At 40.2% G+C, this 26,771-nt stretch overlaps 1 protein-coding gene across 1 annotated transcript; it reads right to left on the bottom strand.

Moving 5' to 3' along the window:
* Positions 1 to 241: 241 nt before the first annotated feature.
* Positions 242 to 25,951, bottom strand: LOC115367481 (death-associated protein kinase 2). The gene is made up of 12 exons (XM_030063258.1): positions 25,814 to 25,951; positions 20,900 to 21,071; positions 16,153 to 16,374; positions 13,010 to 13,148; positions 12,142 to 12,271; positions 10,752 to 10,800; positions 10,213 to 10,239; positions 9,166 to 9,318; positions 5,144 to 5,189; positions 4,424 to 4,513; positions 3,886 to 3,972; positions 242 to 1,918 (listed from the first exon to the last, which is right to left on the bottom strand). The coding sequence occupies exons 2-12, from the start codon at positions 20,959 to 20,961 to the stop codon at positions 1,838 to 1,840; spliced, it is 1,086 nt and encodes a 361-aa protein (XP_029919118.1). The 5' UTR covers positions 20,962 to 21,071; positions 25,814 to 25,951; the 3' UTR covers positions 242 to 1,837.
* Between the last annotated feature and the right edge of the window lie 820 nt (positions 25,952 to 26,771).

Below are 26,771 nucleotides of genomic sequence, written 5' to 3'. Positions count from 1 at the left end.
AGTTTCTGTATGTTCTACATTGGAGGAACCTTCACTAGAGAGAGTAATTGACCTCTTTCTGTCATGATGTTCCCAAAGGATGGAGTCAGGATCAAGAAGGGCCTTTTATTAGAAAGCCACAAGTGTTTTTCACATTGTTCTTTTTTTTATTGACAATAGCACAAATCACATGTAGGTAACATGTACAAGGATCTATACATTAAAAAGTGTATATTGTCATGCCGAGGAGAATAAAGGTCTATTTTTTTTTTTTTTTTTTTTTTTTTTTTAAACATGAGATAAGCTGCTTTTTGCAGTTTATGGGGAATTTTGACCCCAAACCCAAATCTGTGTGAAGTGTGACGTGGCAGCTGATGCCACAGGTGGTGCTATGTGTGGCCTGGCCTGCAGCAGTCTTGGATTTTTTTTTTTTTTTTTTTTTTAAGTTTTTAGCAAGTACATCAATGTTAGCTATGGAAACACACATACAATCTAACCCTTATACTGAACTGCCAAAACCAGGGTACTATATGTATACTACAAGGAAGTGGTTAACATACAGTGAATGTGAAAAATGTAAACAGCTGGAACACAGGCAGCCATATTTAACTCTGCAATGTTGTTTTAATGTCTGGTAATACGATCAAAAATTAAAACAATAACAATATAAGACAAAAAAATCAAACAAGATGGAAGTTACCTATGCATAGCAAATTTCAAGTTTTCAAGCATTTCACATTTTTTTGAACATGAATAGGAGTGAAATGGTGTAATGGCAGGCATGAAAGAGCTACAAAAAGCATCCTCTTCTCGTCTTTTTTTAGCACCATGTATTACAATTCTTCTTTGCAACTCAGCATCTCTCGTTTTTTAGGAGTTGACATGGAATGGACACTGGTATTACTCCGAGGCATACAATGATGATTGAGAGTAAGAAGGGTGCAGAGTGATGGTCTAGGCAGCATTCCATAATATTTAAAAATAAATTGCCTTGCTCACAGCTTTCAGCTTATGGATCTGCGAGTTTTTCACACTAGCAGCTTGAAACGGCAGCTGTCTTTACAAAACGGAGGCGACTGCAGCAACTTAAAGTACAATAAATAGGTTGTTTGGCTGTGCCATTTTAAAGTTATGAATTATAACACACAGTTGTTAATTTCATCCATCCTGAAATATTGTGGCAGATACTGTACTATACAAATACCTTCTGTAGAAAGCAATTTTCTGCAAACTTGCTTGAGTTGAAAAACTTCATATATGATGTATTCTAACTGCAATCCACTATATTTTTTGCATGCAGATTATGCTGCCATTTAGTATATAAGTAACCATAAGACAAAATATACTTTAAGAATATATATTTATATTTAGCAGATAATGAAATCTTTAGGAAGACAACACAAGTTAGTTTTAGACTCTTCTTGAAAGAAAAACACAATTCCACCCACTGATATGATTACAACTATCCCCAGAATCAGTAACTGGCTCAGAAACATTGCCATCCCCAACTATAGACAAACCTTTAAAACAAACATCACGTAAGGCATCCAATACTCCATAGAAATACTGAACTGAGCTTTGGCAGAAGGGTTTCTTCCATGTAATCTCTGTAGTCTATTAACAAATGTACCCTTCGACCAATCAGAGCACACTCATGTCACACTACCATCTTTAATCCTAACCGTCTCTAAACCTTACAGTTTTTATCACTCCAATATTTGGTAGTGCATTTCATTTCAACTAGTCATGTAACATGAGCACATGACCTTCTTTCCCTCAGTAGTGCCTCTGTAAGCTGCATCCTTTCCTCCAGACCTAGAGGTATGGGTGTGCTGAGCATCTTGGGACTGTGGTGCCTCTATGAACTGCTACTGAGTCTTCGACGAAGCAGAGAGGCTGGTTTAGTTTCGGAGTCCTCTACATCGCTTTCACATTGTCTCTGGAGGAAAGGAAAATGCAGTCAGCTTCAGAGCTGTCTTCAGGTTGGCTTTTGAGATATACAAAAAGTGCAACATTATTGTTGCACACAGCAATGGTTCTCAAATGGGGCACATGTACCCATAGAGGTATTTTTTTTTAATGTTAATTTACTAAATATCAGTTAGGCATAATTGCTAAAACAATTATCCTGTGTTATAATAAGTTCAATAAAAAATGTAACTGTAAAATCAATAAACCACATTTTATATTCAGTTTTCCCTCTCTTATTATGCTAAACATGCAAAATCACTGGTAGAGTCCTGTAACTAACAGACAGAAGAAAGTGAGTGTCAGACCTGAACATGAACAGGTTCACAACAAGGCTGTGTGCTGTCACCACTGCTCTAAATTCTCTACACAAATGGACCCGTTCTACTTGACATTATATTCTAGCTGACTTCAAGAGTTCCCCAGCCCCTACCTCTTCCCAACTCGGATCAAGGACAAAGATTGTCAACAAACACCTAAATTGAGGCAAACATTTATAGGTGATTTCTCCAAAAAAAAAAGTCAACTGAAACTTTTTTTCATAACTGAGCTTTTCTAACAGATAAAACTTTCTTGACACTCTATGAATAATTCATAGAATGCATCCTGACACACTGTTTTATCTGATGGTTTGGAAATGTAAGCTCAACAAACCTAAACAAGCATTTCAGGATTCATAAGATGTTCCACAATATTACTTAAGTTTCACAAACAACCCTGACCTCTGTAAGAGCAGAGCCACACCCCCTTTATAATGACTTCAAGCTGCTATCCTCTGGAAGATAGTTCTGTGCACTAATAGGAGCAGATGGTCCTTTACTGCATCGGTTACTGCACTCATGAACAATGTCAGATGGCCCTCTGCCTGTCTCAACTATGCATCAATGATTATTTATGTTGTTCAGTTGACATCTGTTGTCCAGGAAACTAAGGAGATGATCAGAGATAATTCTCTGATGTCCTTCCTGCCATCAGACACGTCTTTGCAGGCTTTACAGACTATATGCAGCTGTGGTCATGAAGGAACCACCATCATGTCAAAACTGGACATCATCACCTGGACCATATCTAAAGGCTCAATGTATCAGTCTAACCCTGATGCCAGTATGTATATAGATAAATTGTGGGACCAATGTGTATTGTGCTTAATGCTGATGTGTATGCCCTCCACAGCACTATAACCTTATACCCAGGGTTTAGTCATGAATAATAGAATCCAAAGGCTGTAAAAGGCCCAGGAATTGGTTCTGCTCTGCTTCCTTAACCTAATTTTAAACCATTGTGACAATTTTAACAAAAGATAAACTGATTCAAAAAAATTGGTTCCCAGCTTGAACCACAGAACCTGAAGTGGGAACTATGATAACAACAAGAGTGGGCATGTATTATTCTACAGGGAAAGATGAACATGGAAGACAACTCAAAGAGCGTGTCAGTGGTCTGCCAAAGAAGCTATTCCTTTCAATTTGGACTTCTCTCGAATTTCAGAAATTAGATAGACGGGAGTGGAGGAAGAGAGGAACGAGAGGAAGTAAACTGTATCTTGAAATCACTGAAGAGTTAGCAAAGGCTGGGTTTATTAGAACCAAGGACCAAGGGGTATTATGAGCTCCTCGGCAGCATGCTGGTCATAGACCAGCAAACCAGCCAACTGGGGTTGAATTCAGCCACAGCAATGCTAGAGTCAGTGGTCAGTGACCTGGCAATACCTCCGTCACAATGCTTCCACTCCAAACTGTTAAAAAGTGGGGCCAGTTTGCTAGTTAGCACCTTGGTTCCTAGAATCTTGAACAGAACTGGTTGAAGAACCACGACTATTTTAGTTAAAAAAAAAAAAAAAAATAGCTATCGTGTATTCACACTGAGACCTACGGGATCAACAAGTCAGTTCCATATAAGCTAGTGTGTTTATACAGTGTGTTTACACAGTGGTCTCACCAGCTCTTCATCTGGATCTGTACTGCTTTTACCCAAAAGCCTCAACCGGCACAACCGGTTACACACCCACACCATGTTATAGGACATCTACAGAGAGAGGGACAAACAGAAAGACAGACAGACAGACAGAGACAGAGAGAGCATTGGACAATGTTCATAGTTGCAACTTTATTCCAGGTCAGCTGATGGCGCTGTCATCAAAGGAATGTGCATGAACGGCTTTAAATGCTATTGAGAATTGTATTTGGATGCACTGATGCAGGAACTCAGTGACACCTGTATGTTGTCACATCAAGTCAGTGTAGGATTTCAAGCCATTTTAATACCTGATTAAAAACATTTTTAAATGGCTTCCTTAAATGTGCAATGTATTTTAGGAGGACGTTCTCTGTCTAATACAATACCTGAAATACAAACGGGTCTTTTCACTTGCACACCTACGTTATGCAATACTTTGCAATTAGCAAACAGACTATGCAGTATATATACTATAATGTTACTGAGGAATATTTGGTTTGACATACACATCCCCACTCACTTTCCATTTCCTCCTGGCATTGAACTTCTTGAAGTTCTTCATATTGATTGAGGAGCGATTCCTGTTGGCCACTTGTTTTCGTGTCAAGGGCTGAAAGAGAGAATGACACTTGAATCAATATAGGCAAACACTCAAGGAGAGTGATAAAGTGAGTTCTGTGAGCAGGAAAAGCAAAAGTGAACTTAGGTAAAGTACTGGGTTGTGTGGTTACCTGGACATTACAGTGTATGAGTCCACATGATGGTGCAATATGTTTATTAGTTGACTGGTGCTCCCCTGGGCTGCTAATCCACAATACTGTATTTATGTCACTTGACTCACTTCCATAGAAAAATGGCTCCAACAGCAAACAAGGCAGATTATGCCAATATCAAAACCAAAAAGCCTTGGTACCCATTTTTTGAGTAAATTAAATGTGTCTTTCATTGTTATTTTGACCCAGAAGACACAACCTAGTAGTACTTTCATTAAAAAAAATGTAATTAGACAAAAACAAAGGGTGGCAGTACTTGATTTTGATATTGGCAAAATCCGCTTTGTTTGCATTTGTTTATGCACGGAAGTGAATTACATACAGTAATGTGGATTAGAAGTCCAAGGAAGCACAAAGCAGCTAATGAGGATATTTCAGCATCATATGGACTCATATCAAGGTAACTATAAAACCCAACACTCAGTCAAGTTTAATTTTGCTTTAATATGATGCAAAGTTGAAGTAACCTTGATCCATGGATGATTTAGACACTCCTCAGCTGTCAGTCTATCACTGCAAAAGAGACAGATCAATATGAGCTAGAGGTAATGACAATAGATCAATATGACCTTGACCTAGAAACCATGACATTTATATGCTGTTAGTTACAAATATTTCATGCTTAGATTTAGATTTATCGAAGGTTCTGTGAATGATAATGTACTGCTGTCCTATTTATGTGCAATGCAAAGTTTTGCTCCAAATAATGTGATACAGTGTGATTCAGTGAGAATTCAGCCAGACACCAAACACTGCCAAGGTGATTTATTTACTACTTCATTTTTACTACTTTATCTACTATGCTGCTGTGATGTTGCAATCGACTTTGGACAGAAGTTGCGCAGTGGCCAAGAAAGAGACTGAGGACGCAAGAATTACAAGAGCTGACAAGAGGACACTGCTTTATGTAGAGTAATGGAGATCAGCTGTGACATGGCGTGTTGTCGCAAACAAATGGCACAGTTTCCTCTCAATTATTAGCCAAAAATCCTCCAATAGAATGATCTTTTAATAATTTGTGTTTGTGGTCAGTGGTGAGGGTGATACCTTCATGTTGCTTTTGTCACACATCTAAGGAGTAACTAAACCCCGAACCCAAATCTGTGTGAAGCCTGACCTCTAATGGTGAAAAGCAGTATGTCACTATCTGTAGTTCTCTATGGGTGGTGACATCACATGCCGCCACAGACCAGGCACCCTATTTTTCATCATTAGAAGGCAGGGTTCACAAAGATTTGGGTTCAGGGTTTAGTTATGCTTCAATATATTTAGCCAATGTTCAGCACTAAAACTCCACCCTGACTGCCGCAGGGGGACTACCTCAGTTACAGGGACTGAGTTGGGGTCCAGGAACCCCCAGGGCAAAAACAGAGAGTGGGTTCCTCTGATGTAAACAAGGGTAAGGGTTCCTGGTTCCCCAGAAATATTCCTGTGTTCTGAGGACAGTTCCTGCAGTGGAAAAGGGGTACAAGAATCGAACAGCCCTACTAGCGGCCTGCATAAAATGTTGGTGGTTGTATGCAACCCATACAACCACCAAAATGGTTGTATGGGTTGTCTGTGTCTGTGAAGTCTGTGTTGTTAGTAATGGGGCTGAATACTAAGCTTGTATCAATGGGAAAATGTTTTCAACCGGGAAAATGTTCCCCAGAACAAATTATGAAAATACTGTGCTGGCCTCACTTCACAGTTGAACATGATAAATAGAAGTTATGCCACAACTTAACTCATGACGCTACTTCATAGGAAAGATAGTAGCTAGCGTGGATAAATCCCAAACCAAATAAACAATTCATAAATGACGGTCTAGGTTCTCAGTCATCCAGGTCATGATTTTTCCACATAGGGCTAAATCAACTGGACTATTTGTAGATTTTTCAAGACTTCTCATCCAAGAAGCTTCTTCAGTTCTGACAGACTAGTGGGGAGTGCCAGGTATTTAACCTGTGTGGGGATGTTATTCCAGGTCATTGAAACTACTATTGAAACTCTATCCAAGTTAGAGAGGACAGATGGTTTGAAAGAGGAGTGAAGGAGTGAAGGAAGCAATCTATGTGAAGATAGAGAAACCACCCCAACAGAGGAGGAGGTCTATCTCTGACCATGCCAGAGCGGGGGAAGTGTACTGTACTCACACGGTACAGAACGATCACACTAGTCAAATAATCTGGATTTTGGGGTCAAACGTGCTTGGGCACGGCACGAATAGGGTAATGTGAGTAGCCTCTTCCAATGACTACATTTATATGCACACCATATTCCCATATTATTTGGAATATTCGCAATATTCCGATTGCGCACGTGTCATGTAAACATGCACCGAACCCGAGGTCATATTCCGGTTGGAGAGAATTTCGAATAAGACCCCTGGCATATGCCTGTTCCAACCGGAATATTGAGGCATGTAAACACCTTAGTCGGAAAATGCCCCGAACCAGAATATTCAGTCACAACTGTGCTGTCGTTTTCCCCGCTTGCAGTAACCGTAGCAACAAAGACGCCACAGAATTCCTTGCAAATCGAGCATGCGCATGGAAGACGCTAACGGCTGTTGTTGACTCCTAGGCTGGAGGAAACCACCAACACTAATGATGGTTGTCACAACAGGGAGGAGCACTAACAATCAAGGGTGCGGGAAGGGTGGTGCTGAGGGTGCTGCAGCACCCCCTGCTGAGGAGGGGTGGAATAAATGTCAAATTAATTTTACCACATTTCAAAGTAATTTTCTTTTGAAAATGACTTGATTGTGGCTGTCACTTAGGGTGTGGACGGCGAGAAAGTAAAATGTGTATTAATCTACTGCACCTAATGCAAGGAAAACGAAAAACATGTAGACCATGTGCAGAGGTGCAATCACGCCAAGACACATCACCGGACGCATGCAACAAAACCATGCGACCATGGGGACCCCTGTGGCAACGTGTCCCTGTGTGGTCGCATGGCCGGATGAATAAATGCCTCCAGAAAATAAAACAACACACTTCAGTGAGTTATACATATCTCCAAACTGGAGGCATGTCTTCATCCGATGTCAAACGATAGAGATATGTTGAGTTTTAATGATTTTTCTCCATGCGTCCTCCACTCACACCTTAACTCAGCGGTCCCCAACCACCAGTCCGCATAGGTTGGTGTCCTCGAAGAGGCCGACCAGGTAAGCCTCGCTGGCCTTCCTGCAGAGCCGGCCCCTGGTATCGAGCGCGGCCCGATACCAGTCCGCAAGACCGGGTCCTACAGCCCGACACACCCCCCCACGCGGACTTACACCCTCCCACCCCCCGCTATACGCAGCACCCCCTGGCAAAAAGTAGTTCCCGCGCGCATGCTAACAATCCAGTTGTTTAAATGTGAATACTTGGGACTGTAGTCTGTCAGAACTGAAGAATCTTCTTGGATGAGAAGTGAAATATCTTCAAGAATCTACAAATAGCATTTATGCATTGCTATACAAACAGCAATGCATAAATGACTGAGCATCTAATTCATTGTCCTCATAATAAAATTAACTGTAAAGTTTAAAAAAATGAGTGGCTTGCGTTTTTTCACTCATAACTAATGGGTTCACAGATCCATTGCAGGACATTGTGTTGGAAGTGGAAACACAAAAGTAATAAGACGGTGGCATACACACTGTCAAGAAACATACCATGAATAATACAGAGATTCTCAAACCAGTCCTCAAATACCACCTGTCCTGTACGTTTTTGTTCCAGCTCTACTGTTTCACACCTGATCCAATTACAGGCATACTGCTGATTGGTTCAAACAGATCTACCTGGACAGGTGTGCATAAAAGTGCGTGACCCATCTGCTGTGCCAGAGTAGAGCTGGAACAAAGACTTGCAGGACAGGTGGTAATACTTGTCGACGGGCTGAGAACCACTGCTGTGCTAAACGTGTTTTTGACAGCATGGGTATATTTTTGTTTATGGGTTGAATATGACCCCATAATCTGAAACTAGAAAAGTTATGAAAAGTTACTCTTCCATTGGTCTAGCCAGGGAACATAGGCTAGGGCTTTTATTTCGAGGAAAGAATATTCATCTCTGCCATCTATTTTCAATGTACAATATTAATTTATGCCGGCCCAGCCACAGAGCAGGGCCAGCTTTGACCGCAAGCCCCAGATAACATGATCTGAGAGATTAACCCTTAACCCTTAAGTGGCCAACCTTAACACTGACATCTATGGAGTCCCTTGCCAATGCTAGTGGGGCTGGCACCAGCAAGGGGCTCCAAAGTAAATGTGAGGATGGCAACAGCAGCTTAGGCTTTTTAATTAAACAGTCAGCATTGCAAATGCTGGTATATACACTCCTGATCAAAATCTTAAGACCAGTTGAGAAATTGCAAGAATTTACATTTTGCACTATTGGATCTTAAGAAGGTTCTAAGTAGACCCCTTGCAGAGGTTATCTACCTGAAGCTACTGCAAACAAACATTGAGATTCGGTCTGTTCGGGGAAAAAGGGCCAAATATATTACCTACTTGGGATTTTTCACTAAGAGTTTCTGGATGAAATCTTTGGCCATGTTGCTGGTTGTGCTGAAGTATCGCTCATCAAACTTGTAGTTCATGGCGACGACATTCCTCAGAGTCTCTTCATTTGTCTCACCTTGGAATGGCGATAAACCGCTCAGTCTGAGGAGAGAGTAAAAGGGCTAAAGCCAGACTGTGACAAAAACCCTAAATTTGGTTTACTTGCTAAACTGATAGCAGCATCTGTCAACATTTTTCTAGAAAACAGCTATATTCAATCATCTTTCATATGTGAGAAATTTGTTTCAGCTGGTGACAGTTGGTGTGTTTCCCTTTGGACCATCCAACTATCTATCCATTTTTCATATCCACTTAATCCTAATCAGTGTCATTGTCAGGTGGGATAGAAAGGCTAACACATAGATAAGAAAACAGAATCACACACACTTACACCTATGAGCAACTCAGGCTGCTTTCACACCCAGTCATTTGATACATTTGTTTCTGGTGTGGCTGCCTTATTCTTGGTCACAAAAGAACATGCATTAAAATAAAAGGTTATTTTCATATGTGTCAACATATTCACCATCTGTAAATAATAAATAACAAAACAAAGCCTGAAAGGCCTCTGCCCAGTGTGCAGTGGGATATGCTCCAGCCCCCCCACCAACCCGGGTTTCCACTCTTAAGGAAATCATTTCCAGGCCTTTTCAAGAACACATCAATGACTTCTGTACATGTTAGCTATTGCTCACAAAAGGATAACTTTGGATGATTCAGAATGGACAAAGTGGCCAAATCCTCAAGTTACACATGAATTTGTAATTTCCAGGTTTACCAGGATGTGGAGGCCTGTGTGTGTTACCCTGCTCACTGCAGCATAGTTAAAATTTCAACCACTGGGTGTCAACAAAATCCAGTTTTTCCTTCATGTACTGTGTATTCATTACTAGTCTGTCTGAAACATGGCCCATGCATCTTAGTTCATTACCAACTGCTCATTTCTTGATAAAACACAAACACACACACACACACACACACACACTTACAACTTACAGTATGTAGGTAATAACTCCAATACTCCTACAGGAACAAGCACAAGACACAGGCATTAGTCAGGCATTAGGACAGACATTAGGTAATAAGTAGGGCGTGGTTTGTCAGTCTTCTTCACTATTTCATGAGAAAGACAAATGTCTCATTGTTTCGATTATCCCTCAGTATGACGCACATCAATAAATAAAGTGCTGACTATGACAGTTTCCTCAAACAAAAAGAAAAATAGTACACTCAAATTCTAGGAATTTGAGTGTACTATTCAGGGAATAAGAAAACTAGAGAGTAGAGTCATTTCAGTTTCATTCAGAGACATAAAGTTATTGTGTTACTGTTTCAAATGCTACCAGAGTTCTAACAGCTGGAAAGGGAACTTGTGGAGTCACAACAGGCCTTAACATGCCACAAACGGGTGAAGACAGAGAGGAAGGAGCATCTGAGCGCAACATTCCAAAGCTGAGGAAAAGCTAGGTGTGCATGTATATGCACATGCTCATAACTCACACATGATATGCATACATAGTTGGCAACATACTCACCATAAATCCACTGCTGTACTGAGAGGCTCATGGTTGATCACCTCAGGGGCTGAGGGAGAGAGAGGGACAGACAGTGTACAAAAACAAGTGGGGAGTCCTCAACAGCATGTGCAGTTAAGCTAACTTATTAAGTCTCTAGCAAAGCTAGAATCTACCACCGCATACTAGGGTCACTGTAGGGAGACAAAAAATTACAGAGCTGGGGGAAATGGGGTAATATTCAGAGAAAAAACTCTTTTCAATTTTCAAGATTAAAGTGTGAAATTTACAAGAAAAAACTCACAAATTTATGAGGAAAAAAACACATAAATTCTAAGATTATAAAGTCACAAAATTGCGAGAAAAAAATCAGAAATTGTGAGAATTAAGTTGTAAATTTACAAGATAAAAACAAATTTCATTAAAAAAACTCAGATACTTTTTCTTTCTTTTTCTTCTCTCTTTCGTATACTCTTATACTTAAAAAGGAGGCACATGGCTTGACTTTGCAAGGCTGGATCCGCCACACTGCAGACCCTGGCGCTCGCCGTGTATCAGGCCTGCAGGTGATGACCTCATCAAATTCTACTTTGCAATGGGATTTACTGATAAGGGAATACTGGTGATATTAGCCCAAGTCACTGCAATGTCTCTTTTTAATTTCACCCTTGATTGACCCTAATATGCCGTCCTAAGAAACAGAGGAATGATAGCTGAAAACAGTTTGCAATGAGGCGGCAATCAACAAAGGGTAACCTGCATATTATGAAATAACCTTGAAGAGTGTAGTTATTAAAGGAACGGTAAGTATGTAATTTTTTTAACAATGTTTTTTGTCATTATTCGGTGTAGAAGTCATAATGAAACTGAGAATATGAAGTCCACTCTATGAAGAGAGAGACCTATCAGTTGACTTCTCCCGACTCAAACAAGTGGTTTTTCTGGAGATTAAAAAGTTGCCATGTAGAGCGCGTACCACGTAACACTAGGGCTAAGCTGCAGTGGCCTAGGTTCAAATCTAGCCCAGACCCTTTGCTGCATATTGTCCCCTCTCTCTGCCTTGTCTTTCCTGTCTCTCTCCACTGTGGCTGTCTAATAAAAAACTACCCCAAAAATAATAATAATAAAAAAAAAAACACTACCTCAGTTTTTACTCCTTCCTCCCCTGAAACACATTCACTTGTAGCTCGGATGCAAAATGTCACTTGTAACACATTTGATATTATTATGATTGTGTCAACTACAGGAGAAGACGGTGACTAAAGCCATCTCTTCAAATACTGTAAGTTAGTTTTAACGGTGCATCATGTTTTTGTGATACATAGTGCAACATATACCAAGCAGGGATGATTTTGACACCCCTTGGAATTACCATACAGAATTCAAGAAATCAAGGATAAATGATACACACGAATATACTGTGGGGTGCCGCCCATACTCCTGTACTCCTCCCCTGGAAGGAAGCGATGGGCCAGGCCAAAGTCGATGAGCTTGATGTTGGGTTTTGGAGCCTCTTTGTCTGACAGCATAATGTTTTCTGGCTGAATGGACAGGGAAAAAATATAATATTTAATTTCATAAAACTATTTTTAGATATTTTTTGTTGTTTTTGACTTTGGAGTCATTAAGCTCTAAATCCAAGGATGATCCCAGGACATCATCAAATCATCTTGCCTGAGATGGTGGTTATTTTTCAGAATGTTAGCTGGGGGAAAGTCCACTTCGATGGCAGGAGTCTAACAGTTAGCATGTGGAGCATCCAGCCAGTATCCAGCACTCAGTAACAATGAGAGGAAGATAGCAACACTACTGTCCTACACAACAGCTGGAGGGGAGTGAAATAATATCACATTTTTCAAAATGGGTTAACTATCCCTTTAAACCAAAGGATGAAATAAGCTAGTAAGGCATAGCACTCCCAAGTCAATGTGATCTTGATGTCAAAAGGATCAACCTAGCCTTCCATCTTAAAGTCGCCAGGGAAGGCAGAGTCAGCTGAGACAGACTGAGACAGAATGAACGTTTTGGATAATGCTCTGTTCAAGTAAGCATTTTAGACAGAAATGTAATGCTTTTTCCAGTTTTCAAACAGATTTTTTAAACTATATAATAGAAATTACTATTAGTGTCCAAAGAGAGAAAAGCTTTAGAAAACTTTTTTTTTTTTTCATTACAGTGGAAACATTATGACCACCAATGCCTCTAAAAAGAATAGTTCAGCCATTTGGAGAGGGGGGTGTCAGGGGGTGGGTCCACTGTTATCATCTGTCAAGTATTACCTTGAGATCAAAGTGGGCGATGTGCTTGCTGTGCATGAAGCCCACTCCCTCCAGTATCTGCTCCATGAACACAATGGCCTCACTCTCCAACAGATTCTCCTTGTCAGCAATGAAGTCGAATAGCTCCCCTCCACTAATCCTGAAAATGGAGTCACAGACGGTGAGAACATAACATTGGCCTTATTCACCAATATATTCCATTTTTTTCTCTGAAAATTGATACTAGGGCAGGGCTTTGTTCTTGAGCAAGAATTTCCAAAGAAAAGTCTATGTGAGTGTCATGATGTGTTCTTAAACCACAATATTGCTCACAGCTATGTTCTTATAATGATGAATCCCATTTTCCTTGTACAGTCAGGTCCATAAGTATTTGGACACTGAAACAATATTTATAATTTTGTCCTTGTACACCACCACAGTGGATTTGAAATGGAGTAAACAAGACATGATTGAAGTGCAGACTTTCAACTTTGAGGGGTTGAACAAAAACATCGCATTAACTATTAAGGAATTACAGCCAGTTTTATACATTCTCACCCCATTTTCAGAGGCTCAAAAGTCATTGAATAAACTGTACATGACATACATAATTATAATCATAAGGATTATATTCAGTCTTTGGAGGAAAATCCTTTGCAGTCTATGCCTGCCTGGAGTCTGGAACCCATGGACAACATCACCAAATTCTGAGTTTCCTCCCTTGAGCTGCTCTGCCAAGCCTTTACTGCAGCTCCTTCAGCTGCTGCTTGTTTGTGGGTCTTTCAGTCTTCAGTTTGGTCTTCAGCAGGTGAAAAGCAGCTCAGTTGGGTTGAAGTTTGCTTTCAGTGACTCTTCGCAGTGTGTTTTGGATCATTGTCCATCTGCACTGTAAAGCTCCATCCTATCAGTTTTGTGGAATTAGGCTGAATCTGAGCAGATAGGATGGCCCTATAAATATCAGAATTCATCCTGTGACTTCCATCAGCAGTCACATCATCAATAAACACTAATGACCCAGTTCCACTGGCAGCCATACATGCCCATGCCATAACACTGCCTCCACCATGCTGGACAGATGATGTGCTCTGCTTTGGGTCATGAGCTGCTCCTTTCATTCTCCTCACTCTAGAACCTTGTTCTAGAATCGGCAGGCTTTTTTAGATGTTTTTTGTAACATCCAATCTGGCCTTCCTGTTCTTGAGTGACACCAGTGGTTTGCACCTTGCTGTTTACCCTCTGTATTAATTTTCTCACAAACGTCTCTTGGCTGTAGATTTGGACAGTGATACGTCTACCTCCTCCAGAGGGTTTTGGACTTCCCTAGACTTTGTGAATGGGTTTTTCTTCACCGGGGAAAGAAATCTTCGGTCATCTACTTCAGATGTCTTCTGTGGTCTTCCAGGCCTTTTGGTGCTGCTGAGCTTACCAGTGCATATCCTTCTTTTTCATAATATACCATTAATTTGGCTACTCCTACAGTTGTTGCTATCTATAAGATAGTTGTTATTTCTTTATTTATTTATTTTTACTTTTGGGGGCCTAATTATAGCTTCCTTTATCTGCATAGACAGGTGAAGGAGGCCTTTGGATTGCATGTTACGAGTTATGATAAACAGCTAGAAAGCAAATGCAAACGCTTAATCTGTCATGGAATAACGAGGGAAAAGGCCACCCCTGGCCATGAAACTGCTTTTTAGTCAAGTGTCCAATGACGTTTGAGCCTCTGAAAACGGGGTGACCATGTATCAAACTGAAAACATTGGTGAATGCCAGAATCCTCTAGAAAACTGCTTAAGTGGGGTTTGAGAACAAATTTCTTCTTGAGAACGGTTGGTGAATGAGGCCCAATACCATACTACAACTAATATCACTACCACTAATAATAACAATAATGAATATGGCACAAGGTGCAATTAGGCAAGATATAAACTTGCGTAGAAGTGGAAGAAGACAAAGACGAGGAGGGAGGAGAAGAATAGAGCTTAGTTATCTGTAAGTGTCTTTGTAGTCCTCTCTGTTCCCACTCACACAAGTATGGATGACATTTGGATGAGCTTTTAAGTGGGTGATCACTGCGGCACTTTGACCATTTTGAAACTAAAATGACATTTGTAGTGTGTGTAACGGTTGAGTTAGAAATACATTTGCAGTGAATGGTGCAGACAGGGGCGCCGTATATGGGGGAAAAGTTAGGACAATTCCAAGGACCCTTGCTTGACAGGGCCCCCTAAAAATAGGTAAAAACTAATATAAAATTATTAAACAATCATCATGTAAATATATATGTATTTTTTTTCATGGGGCCCAAAATTCCTGGCGGCGCCCCTGGGTGCAGATATACCTCCATGTGTTTTACAAGTCATAAACTGCATGTCATCAGAATGTCCTTGTATGTTCTTGTTCAGTGTGCCATATACATCCTTCTGAAACTGGAATATAGCCTGTAATGTAAACAATGGCCAAGTTACAAATGCAATGGCTGTCAATGGCCATTTGAAGTTATCAAGTTGCCTTAACACCACCCGTGGGTCAAATAACATCTCATTTGGCATCATTCCTCATGGTTTATGGTAATTGTTGTAAATTATGCCCCATCAAAAATCTGGAAGTGAATTAAACCAGATTTCCAGTTCAAACTCTACTTGATTTAGGCCCTTAATCACATACAATTAAACTTACAAATGAATAAATCATAATATTGCTTTGGAGTGAACATTTTGTCTCTGTGAATACAGCCATGAATTCTGCTGTTTTTATCCAAGCTTCATTAGCACAGTTAATAAAATGACACAGTCAGTGGTTGGTGAAGTGTGACACTCACACTGTGTCAACAACAGCATAGCTACAGCTATACTTCCACACAGGATTTAAATTTTGTTATTATGTTTGTTATGCTGTTAGTTTATGTTGCCTATGCTCACGTGTGCAGTGCAGAGGAACACTAAGCATCATCCTAATTACAAATCTGGCATTCTCAAATATTTTCACCGTGTGTTAGGAGCATACATGTGTTATTACTAAATGAAATACATAGTGTGACAATACTTTGAGAAACCTTACTAAATGGTGTGTGAGAAAAATATTCAAATCTAAAGAAGTTTCAAACAAGCATCTACAATTTTTATACAGTTCCTAATAATTTATTCTTGAAAAAGTCAACTCACAGCTCCAGAATGAGCACCACTTCAGCTCGGCTCTCAAACACATGCCTGAGGGCCATGATGTTTGGGTGTTGCAAGGCCTGGAGGACCTCCACCTCACGCTCCACACTGCTCCTGTCCAGGCCCAGACGGCTGCATGAGCTCCTCCTGATCTTCAAGAACTTGCCTGCCCAGCGAGTCCCACTCGCCCGCTCCAGAAGTTCCCGAACCTGACCAAAATGCCCACTACATGGAGCAGAGATACATTTCAGCGTAAAACAATGGGGCCATATTCACAAAGCATTTTATCTTACCACTAAAAATCCTCCTATCAGTAAAAATTCTTAGCTAAAATGTTTGTCTAGGTTCTCAGTCATCCAGGTCATGATTATCCGCTGAATCGAGGTCAACTGGACTGTTTTTTAGATTCTTAGGGCGTTTTCACACCTATCTCGTTTGGTTCGAACTTTCAGATGTGAAAACGCTTAAAAAAAATTAAAAACATTTCACTTCTCATCCAAGAAGCTTCTTGAGTTCTGGAACTGAAGAAGAACTGAAGAAATTTCTTGGGTGAGAAGTGAAATGTCTTCAAACATCTAAAAAACAGTCCAGTTGACCTCGATTCAACTCTGCGTGTATTCCTAGCTAAGAATTCTCTCTTGAAACTTATTCAAGTTGCAGCAGGCCTGTACCCGACTAACAAGCTGTGCTCCACAAACAAACTCTCTAAAAGAGCAAAGTGACAGTAGGCCAGTACAGTCCAGTACTCTGGGTTTCAGTGTGTTTTTTTCTCACCACACACCTGTGGCATTTTAATCCATACTGGAGGGTATGCCATTGCCTTTTCAAAACTGTTGGAGAACTGGTTGGAGTACCAGCAACAGTTTGAATCAACTTGAATCACTGGCTCTAAGCCTAGTCCAACAAGTCTGCCACCCTTGCACCCTAAAGCTCTTTCATAAGTGAAGCATTCTCTGATCTACTTGTAAAACTCCTTCCCTTGCTCACCTGACGTGTCTGATCTGCAGCTGTCTTAATCTTGCAGCTCTGATAACAGTCTTCATGCAAACAGCTGCAGCGACATAAATATCCAGCTCCTCAAATTATGAATGCATGGCAGGGCAAATATAGCACAAAGGGCAGATGATGGCCCTTTTTAAGATGGATTCATGTTTTTAGACATAGTCAAAGCTTGACCATCATGTTTTCAAAGCTTATGGATGTGCACCAACACTTATTATTGTGATTCACACCACATATAGTTTCAACTAACCTTGAAGTGCAATAAAAGTTGTTTCCATATTTTGTCAGTGGCCTGTAGTGTCTTTTACTTAAACAATTAAAAAGGTTTCCTCAGTCTCTCATTCCTCGTCTTTCTGCCATGTTGTCTGCTTCCCTTTAACCTGTCATTCTTTATGTCTTCCTGTAAGCCTGCCTTGCTGCCTCCCACTGTGTGTCAGTTAGTGTGTCAGTCTCCCATCTTGTTTAATGGTCTATGGGTCTGTTCACATTGTACACATCTCTGGACTGTTAATTATTGTAGGCTAATCTGCCTTATCCCCAATCCTGAAATTCCTGTCCTGCCAGTTTTGCCCACTCTTGTCTTACCATCTCTGTCCTGTACAGCCTAGCCTATGTCTTCCCATTGTGTCCTGTCCAGTTTTGTCTGGCCCTGTGTTCTCTCCTGTCTTCTCCAGTCTGTTCGACCCTGTCTAGCCCAGTATTAGACCATGGTTCAATGTGGCCTGGCACATCCGATCATGTCATTATCTGTCGGTTGTGTTTGCTTTCAGGTCGGGTCTTGGCTACACTGAAACCAAATGTTGAAGTGGCTGGCTCTGCTGTGGGATCTCAGATCGATGTGGACATAAATTCAGCCACAATCTGGATGAGAGGCAGATTTAGGTATGGACAGCATCTTGCTGGGGGAGGCATTTACCTATTTATCTACAGTGGTGCTTGAAAGTTTGTGAACCCCTTAGAACTTTGTAGATTTCAGCATACATATGACCTAGCAGTCTACCAAGGAATGGTTTAAGAAGAATAGACTTAATGTTTTGGAATGGCCAAGTCAAAGTCCTGACCTTAATCCAATAGAAATGTTGTGGAAAGACCTGAAGCGCGCAGTTCATTTGAGGAAACCCACCAGCATCTCAGGGTTGAAGCTGTTCTGTACACAGGAATGGGCTAAAATTCCTCCAAGCCGATGTGCAGGACTGATCAACAGTTACCAGAAATGTTTAGTTGCAGTTATTGCTGCATAAGGGGGTCACACCAGATACTGAAAGCCAAGGTTGAAAGCCACTTTTGCTGAACCCAGATACGTAATATCATTTTCCTTTGTAAATAAATGAACAGGTATAATATCTTTGTCTCCTTTGTTTAATCAGACTCTCTTTATCTACTCTAAGGACTTGTGTGAAAAATGTGTTTTCAGTTGATCATTTCTCCCCTGTGAGCAGACCAATTGGATTTGTGAGTTATACTGTTGGAATGTCAGTCCCCTTTACAATAGGGTATAACTGTAAGGAACTGTAAGGATGAGGCAACACAGCTAAACAGGTGGGAAGCACAATATTTTATTCATTTCCTCATTTTGCCATATGCTGTCAATTAAGTGCCAGTTAGGTACACCTGTGAGTGCAATTTAAATTACCAACAGAAGAACACTGACGGGAATTTTGATTGACTGAAAGGACATTGAATGGGATTTTGCTCCCCTCAAAAAGGGGGGAGGGGACATGTTTAGCCATGTTGGTCATACCAATTGATTGACAATCCTTACAACTTATTTCTCATTGAAAAGGGGACTAATCAGGCTTTCTAACGGTATAAAAGACAACAGCAATCGGTATTGTTAAATGGGAGAAATGATCAACTGAAAAAATATTGCAGGGGATTTTCTCAAAATAATTGGTCGCTTCCCACACAATTACCGGTGTCACTCATTCCAGAAATGCAGGATCCTTACAAGTTGTATCTCATTGGAAAGAGGACGAATCAGGCTTTACAATGGTATAAGATACAACACTACTGGGTATAAATAAAGGGGAGAAATTATAGACTGAAAAAGCGGTGCAGAACTTTTTTTGCCTAGTATATTTACAAAGTTGTAAATGTTGGGATTATTCATTTGTATTTTTCCAAATATCTGAATAAAAAGAACAGTTTAATGCAGAACAGTGCTTCTTTTTGTTTCCTTGGCATGCATGTTCATGTGCTTAATGCACAGGCATATCCTTTTTCTCCAACAATCAAAAGTGCAGTGTGCTTGATTTGCACCTTATGCATACTTATGGTAAGATTGCACCAGAGCAGGATTAGACAGGTAAAAACCCACTTTGATGAGGTTCATTGTTAGTGTTTATATATACTCTATGGCAATAAATAAGTAAAGTAATAATATCAGCCATGTTTCACTTTGAGCAAGCTCATCAATAAAAAATATGTCACATTTTAGATACAGAATTTGTATTTTGTATATGGAAGATAGACAGTGGTTCTTTATTATATTGCAATTTCTCTGTTTATTTATTGTCACTGATATGTATGTCATGTTATATGTCACTGATTTCTATAAATGAAGAGCCTAAATGTGAGACAGTTTCAGCTCTTTTCCAAAAAACGCTATTCCTGATGTGCTATAGTAATATTGCTTATTTAATGCACATGTATTCTGATTGATGTGTGTGCACGGGGTGATATGCACGTAATGACAAGTTGAAAGTGCGGGGAGAAATAAAAAGTGTGGTGATATTTTAACATTAGCTTACCTGATGTGTTCACAACAAAACACTGACAATTGTCAAAGTTCAAATTTTGCTCTCTATGCCTTTGCCTTAACATGAATTGCTGTTGGGTCCTTCTGAGGAATTGGCCAGTTGCACAATCAGCTCCATTTTTGTGCAGAACAATAACATTATCTGCACAATCTACGGCACGATGAAAAGGGGGTTGTCAAGTATGTCCCACCTGCTTTGAAATCTCACCGTGCACTTGGCCACTCCATACGTGCTTACACACTATAGGCAAATGTACATTCACTGTGGCAGAACATCTCCAACATCTCTGTTATGGAACCAAGCGCCCTCAGCCCAAGTGTGGAGAAAAGGGAAAGCCCACTGGTCCCGGCCCTGCCTGCTTCCTCCACCTACTTGATCTAACCTTAACCCAGTCATTAGTGTCCTGTGGGTGTGCGCTTTGTCAGATTGTCTGTTTGGAATCCTGGATGAGCCCGTCTGTTTCCACTCCAGTTTGTAACCCTGCTTGTGAGTCAGTTTGAAGCTGTTGTTGGTTTTTGGTTATCCTGTTCCTGCACTCCAGTTACTGTTTCCTATTAATGTTGGTGAGCTGCCAACAGATAAATATTTTATTTTGATCCATGCAGCCTTCATGTCTCGCTTTTTCCCCTCAACTTGAGACAAAGCAGTCATCCAAGACATGAAGCCACTGGCACGCTCTCGTCATAAGGCTGCAGGCTGCACAGCTCCACATGCACAGTTTATATAGTCCAAATCCACACAGGCCAAAGGAAGGCCAAAATTCCCCATAGCTTGATGCTAATTTGGAATTGTGTGGGAAAGTTAAATAAAACACAACCAGATATATATCAACAACGTTCTGTACACATTTGCATATGTGACTATATTTTTACATATAAAACATATACTTTCAAATCTGAACACATATTTGCACATATGAAGCAACATTTGTGAATCTCAGCACAAATGTGCATTAACAAATCTTGTTTTTATTTCCATAACATCCATACCTTCCTATCACTTCTCCAATCTCATAGAAGTCCTCCACATTGTCCAGCTTAAAGACCGCCATGTTGACTTGCTTCCCTCTGATCCCTGTTGGTCCTTGTTGATCCACTAGTGACTCCTGAGTGGTCAACTTCAAATGGTTCAGCACACTGCCCGCTCTCAACAAATCTGGACCTGAAAGTAGCAAAGATGGCAGACATTACATACAGCTACCAGAAAAAAAGATCATGACTGAAGAACTGATCAAATCAAGTAAAAAAAAAAAAAAGCTACATGAGAAGTCTGTGTGCTGTTGTGCACATTCCCTTTCATTCTGTCTTTCTAATGATTATGATAATGATGATAATACAGTAAGATGGTGATAATGATTATCAACACCAAAAATCCTCTTAGTGATTACAACTCTCTGCCCCCTGGTATTACACACATTTTTGAAGAAACTGAAAGGCAGGATCCAATAAAATGACAGTGAAAGGGTTGATAAAAACATAAATAAAATTTTTAAAATATTATAACAATAATAACATGACACAATAACATAAGGCCTAATGGCTTAGTGTCTGAAGTTATGGTTTTAAATTTTAAAATGAAGAGATTTGTTTAAGTGCTGTCGGTGTTATCAGTGTTCCTAATGTTCCTAATGTTGTTAATCAGTAAAAGGTAAGTATTTCTTAGGCTGCTTTTGTTTTAAATTTATGTTTCCAAATGCTTCGTTTTATTCTGTTTAATTTCATTAACAAAACCCCTGGATGTGTAGTGCTGGATGTCCATGTTTTTATTCTATTCATTTAGCTGGGGTTTCTAACCTTGGTGGGTATGTTATGGCTCCACTATGTATCAGCTCCTGCTTTATGTAGCTGCACAGTTCCCTGTCTGCTCACAAGCTGCTAGGCCTGGCCCATTAGTCAGAAAAGTAAATGGCATTCTCAGGAGTGGGGAGTGGAGTTTTGAAAAACAATGCCAGAAAAGTGATGCCCCTCCCCCCAGGTGCCTCCCAGCTGTCCTGGGACACTGCCTCCGGGGGCATCCACCCGAGGAGCAGGCTGTTTCTCTAGCTACCCCTGGTAACCAGATGGCTCCACTGTCCCTGGTTGTTTATTTGGTTATCACATGTAGGGCTGTAATGACTCAAGAAACCCACAGTTCACTTTGCGTTGTGGTTTTTAGGTCCCAATTTCGATTTCAGTTCAGTTTGTTTTGTACGTCAGGGACAAAAAAAAAAAAAAAAAAAAAATTCCTAGTGTTCACAGTATTTTGTCTTATTTGTAAAAATAAGACATTCAGAGATTTGAGATAACAAGAAATAAGAACAAAGAAAGAAACAAATATTCTCTCTGTGACATCTGACTCAGTCTCCTAGGTCAGGTTTTCTGTTCTCATTCGTTCACTCATTTATGGCTTTATTCTGTCATACTCACCCTCCCTCTCACCCAGATAACGTCTCTTCCTGCCCCTGTGTGTGTTGCCACCACTGTGATGCAGCCACACAACAGTCAGATTCACCTGAGTCTGGTTAGTCTGTGTATTTGGTGTCTGTGTTTTCCCCACCTCAGTGCCAGGTCATCTATATCAGCTCCAGCATTTAGCTCAACCTTTATTAGTGTGTATCTGACCTCTGCTTCGTACCCTGGACTTCACCTTTGTCATCTCCTTGCTGGACCTTTTGCCAGACTACCTGCCTGTTCCCTTTATAACATATCTGCAAATAAAGACTGTTATTAACAGTGATCCTGTTTCCAAGTTGCGCTATTGAGTGTCTGTCTGTTCTCCATCAGTCGTCACACTTTCAAAGGCAAAAATCAACTTAGACTATTCAAAACAAACTTTAAAAAATGCCTTGCACTCACAATAGTCATTGACTCCGATCACCCCCTCAACCCACATTTCACACTCCTGCCATCCGGCCACAGATACAGGACTCACTCACTTCAGCAGAAGTTTTGCCCATTCTGGCACAGCAGCGTTAAACAAACTGCCTCGCTGGTCCAGCACAGACCCAGGCCTATCTGTGTGCTATACATGCTTATATGTTGGGACACTGGGCTGTGGAGGCAGTCTGTATGTATATCTGTATGTTGTGGCATGGTTATGTGTGTGTTTCTGTGTTGTACAGGCTATGAAAACAGATTTCCTGCAGGACAATAAAGACTATATCTACTTATGTATCTATATATAAATATGCTTTCAGTATATTCATTCATTCATCAGCTCAGTGTGTGGTTCAATGGCTTTCCTATAGTGGATGAGTTTGCAGTATGTGTTGTGTATTGAATGGTTTCTTTTTTGATGGTTCAGTTTTACACCCCTAATTACATGTGCAGTACCATGGCTGTCACTGAACAGGCAAATGAATTTCTTCTTCACTGGGCTTTAGTGGCAGAGATAATTCCAGGACTCTGGCAAGGTTAGGTTGGGAAACAATCCACACGAGTCCTTCACACCCACCCTATCTCCAATTTCATTAGTACAGCCAACTTGCAAGGTGAAGTCCAAGAGAAAGGGCATTGACCTGTTCATGACTTGTCTGTCCCAACCTGGAACAACTACATGTCTTGACTTAGAATCAGAGTTAACTTGAAACCATGTGGTAGAGCTTGCTGCCCAGCACTGAGTGGCAGAAACTGTCAGACCTGATCCAGCTTTATAGACTCACCCCCACACCTTCATCTTCACCTGGTGAAGAGTCTCTAGACTCAGGGTTAGAGTCATTGACTAATCCTAGGCAGAATAAATAAATGGACTGAATTTCTCTGGCACTCTTCTAGTCTACAGACCACTCAAAGCTCTTTGCCATGTTTGCCATGCATTCACCTATTCACACACAAATTCACACACTGATGGCAGAGTCTACAGGGCAAGGTGCCCACCTGCCAATCAGGAGCTGTTAGGAGATCAGTGTCTTGCTCAAGGACATCTTGACTTGCTCAGTGGAGGGGCCGGGGATCAAACCAGAAACCAGAAAACACTCGATTTCTGTAAAATAAATGCCTGCAAAGAATTAGTTTCTTTTGCTAGTTTCTTTTGTTAAATATTCCATAGGTTGGGGAACATATATTCTTAATTTGAAAGCACTCACTGTAGCATATACTTCTGCCAACACAATGAAATTATCAATATGGAGCCAGTTCCATACACTAGACATTCACCTAAAGTTAACAATTTCTCCGTACCCTGTTAGCAACTTGTTTCACATCAGGATGCACACATCTCCACCGCTGGATCTCAAATGCATCATGACATACAGTTAGGTCCATAAGTATTTGGACAGTGACACAATATTCATAGGCCCACAAACAAGCAGCAGCTGAAGGAGCTGCAGTAAAGGCTTGGCAGAGCAGCTCAAGGGAGGAAACTCAGAATTTGGTGATGTTGTCCATGGGTTCCAGACTCCAGGCAGGCATAGACTGCAAAGGATTTTTCTCCAAATATTGAATATAATCCTTATAATCATAGTTATGTATGTTATGTACAATTTGTCCAATGACTTTTGAGCCTCTAAAAACAAGGTGACAATGTATAACTGGTTGTAATTCCTAAAAGGTTAATGTCATATTTTTGTTCAACTCATTAAATTAAAGCTGAAAATCTACACTTCAATCACGTCTTGATTACTCCATTTCAAATCCACTGTGGTGGTGTCCAAGGGCAAAATTATGAATACTATGGTACTGTAGTACAAATACTTATGGACCTGACTGTATGCCTGTTGAAACTCTAGTAACTGTTATTTCAGTTTGTTATCACACACCATGGGGCCAGCGCTATTTGTTCTGTGGCTGCATACAAGCGCTCCTTCAGCATTTTGTTTGAGTGGTGTCGGCCAATACTGTGCAGTTGGACACTGTTTTTGAATAGGAAAAGGTTAAACATATCCATATTAACATGTTGATGAACAATGATGTAGGCAGTAACTGCAAAGTCTGTGGCCAGCCTTGTGAAAAATGTCTACATGTGCTAAACATATCTTCTCTTTCTCTTTCATTGCTGTGGAGTTTCTTGCCCTTCTTGTGCATAGTTCCAAACTTTCACTTCAAATTTTGCAGAAGTCTGACTTGTTCAGACATATGACGGAAATTTACGACAATCTGACATGTAAGGCATGTGTATACGGCATACTTTGATTCTGTGGAGAATGTGTACATTTAATTTTATGTTTATTATGTTTCTAATTTTTTGTCCTCCCTATTTATATATATAAGGGGGACAGAATATTAGAAACACCTCTCAGTAAAATGCAGTCCAGTACAATACCACTGTCTAAGTGCTCAATTCGAAACATAGAAGTGAATGAACACCTCTATTACTGTGACAAAAAGAAAACCTGAACATTATAGGCAGCAGAAAAGGAAACTTTACGACAGAGCAGTTGTATTGGATTGGATTATATTGTGCAGATGGACCTAATAAAGTAGCCGCTGAGAGCAGATTTCCAGGTACAGAGGAATGATGTCAGTTTGCTGGTGTCCAGCTGTAAAGGAGTGATGTTGTGTGTCAGGTATGTAGGAGTGAAGTAGATTTCCAGGTCCAGTGTGTGGGACTGATGTATTTCCATAGTGTACAGAGCACTGGTACAGTCTGATATGGTCCAGCTAGACTAGTGATGTAGTTTGACAGTGTAGAGATATGGAAGAATAAGGAGTCTGAAAATGCTGCTATATGAGCAGCCATACATCAGGGCTGCAGTCTGATCTGAATGCTGAATGCTTGTCAACATCAACAGAGTGAATTCATTCCCAACATGTAAGATCAGAAATAAGCCAGCAAAATGGCTAGAACCCAAAGGAGGGCGTACAAACTGTTTCTTCAACCACAGATCTCTAGATTTCTGACCAACGACGCAGGCAGGTCTTAAGTAAATAATGAAAATGGAAATGAAAGAACTCTATGATAATGATAAAGATAAAGAATGTACTTACCTACATGCAGACTGCCAGGGCTGACAACACACTCGTCTGTCCTCTGTTTCTTACAGATATCACCGGAGTGAATTCGTCCCTCAAGGCTGTCAAGCTGCGGCTTCCGACGTTCGGACAATGTGTCAAAAAATGCGGAAAAGATGCCATAGTTGTGACCGGTGTGACGCGCTCATGTCATGTCCGACTGAGACGAGCTGCCCCCTAGTGGTATATCCAGGTCCGTGCACCTCTCTGCCTGTGCCGCTGGTGAGCTGCGTGGTCACTGCGCGGGCCCAGCGTGTGTCCCAGGCCCACGCGCTTCTTTGGAAATGCGGGTTTCAGTGCAGATGACAGGCCTGTCTCTGTGAGCGACATTCTGAATACAGCATTGTCTCGGTCCACTACAGTCAATGCAACCACTTTGGCATGTAGTTGTTTTTTTTTTGTTTGTTTGTTTGTTTTGTTTTGTTTTGTTTTGGTAAATTAAAGTTTCACATTAAAATGTTTTAATAATATGACTTATATTTCATCAGTTACATTATTATTTATTCATTCATTTTCCAAACCGCTTATCCCAATTAGGGATCCTATCCCAGCGCTCATTGGGTGGAAGGCACTTCAATGAGTATCTATTTTGAATTTTTAATCTTTAATGCAATTTTATTTATTCATTCATTTATTCTATTTTAATGTGGGAAATATTTTTTCATATATTTTAAAAATATTCTAATAAAATTTCTTCCTGCTTATTAAATCAAACGTTTGTTTATATTTAATTTTTAATGATTAATTCCGTTTCAGTAATTTTTTGCTTTATTTTGTTACTCAGTATTAGGGAAATGATTGTAGAAAATAATTCTTCATATATAAAAAATGTTTATTAGTATTATTCATTAATATTTCATTTTGTTTATCCAATTAAATAATTATCTACATTTAATTTTTAATATTTAATTGAGATTTATTTATTTATTTATTT

The sequence above is a fragment of the Myripristis murdjan genome, chromosome 11 (assembly GCF_902150065.1).
Source record: "Myripristis murdjan chromosome 11, fMyrMur1.1, whole genome shotgun sequence".
Classification (NCBI taxonomy): Eukaryota; Metazoa; Chordata; class Actinopteri; order Holocentriformes; family Holocentridae; genus Myripristis; species Myripristis murdjan.
The sequence above is the reverse complement of the archived record's forward strand: the minus strand, read 5'-3'. Positions and strand labels throughout refer to the sequence as shown.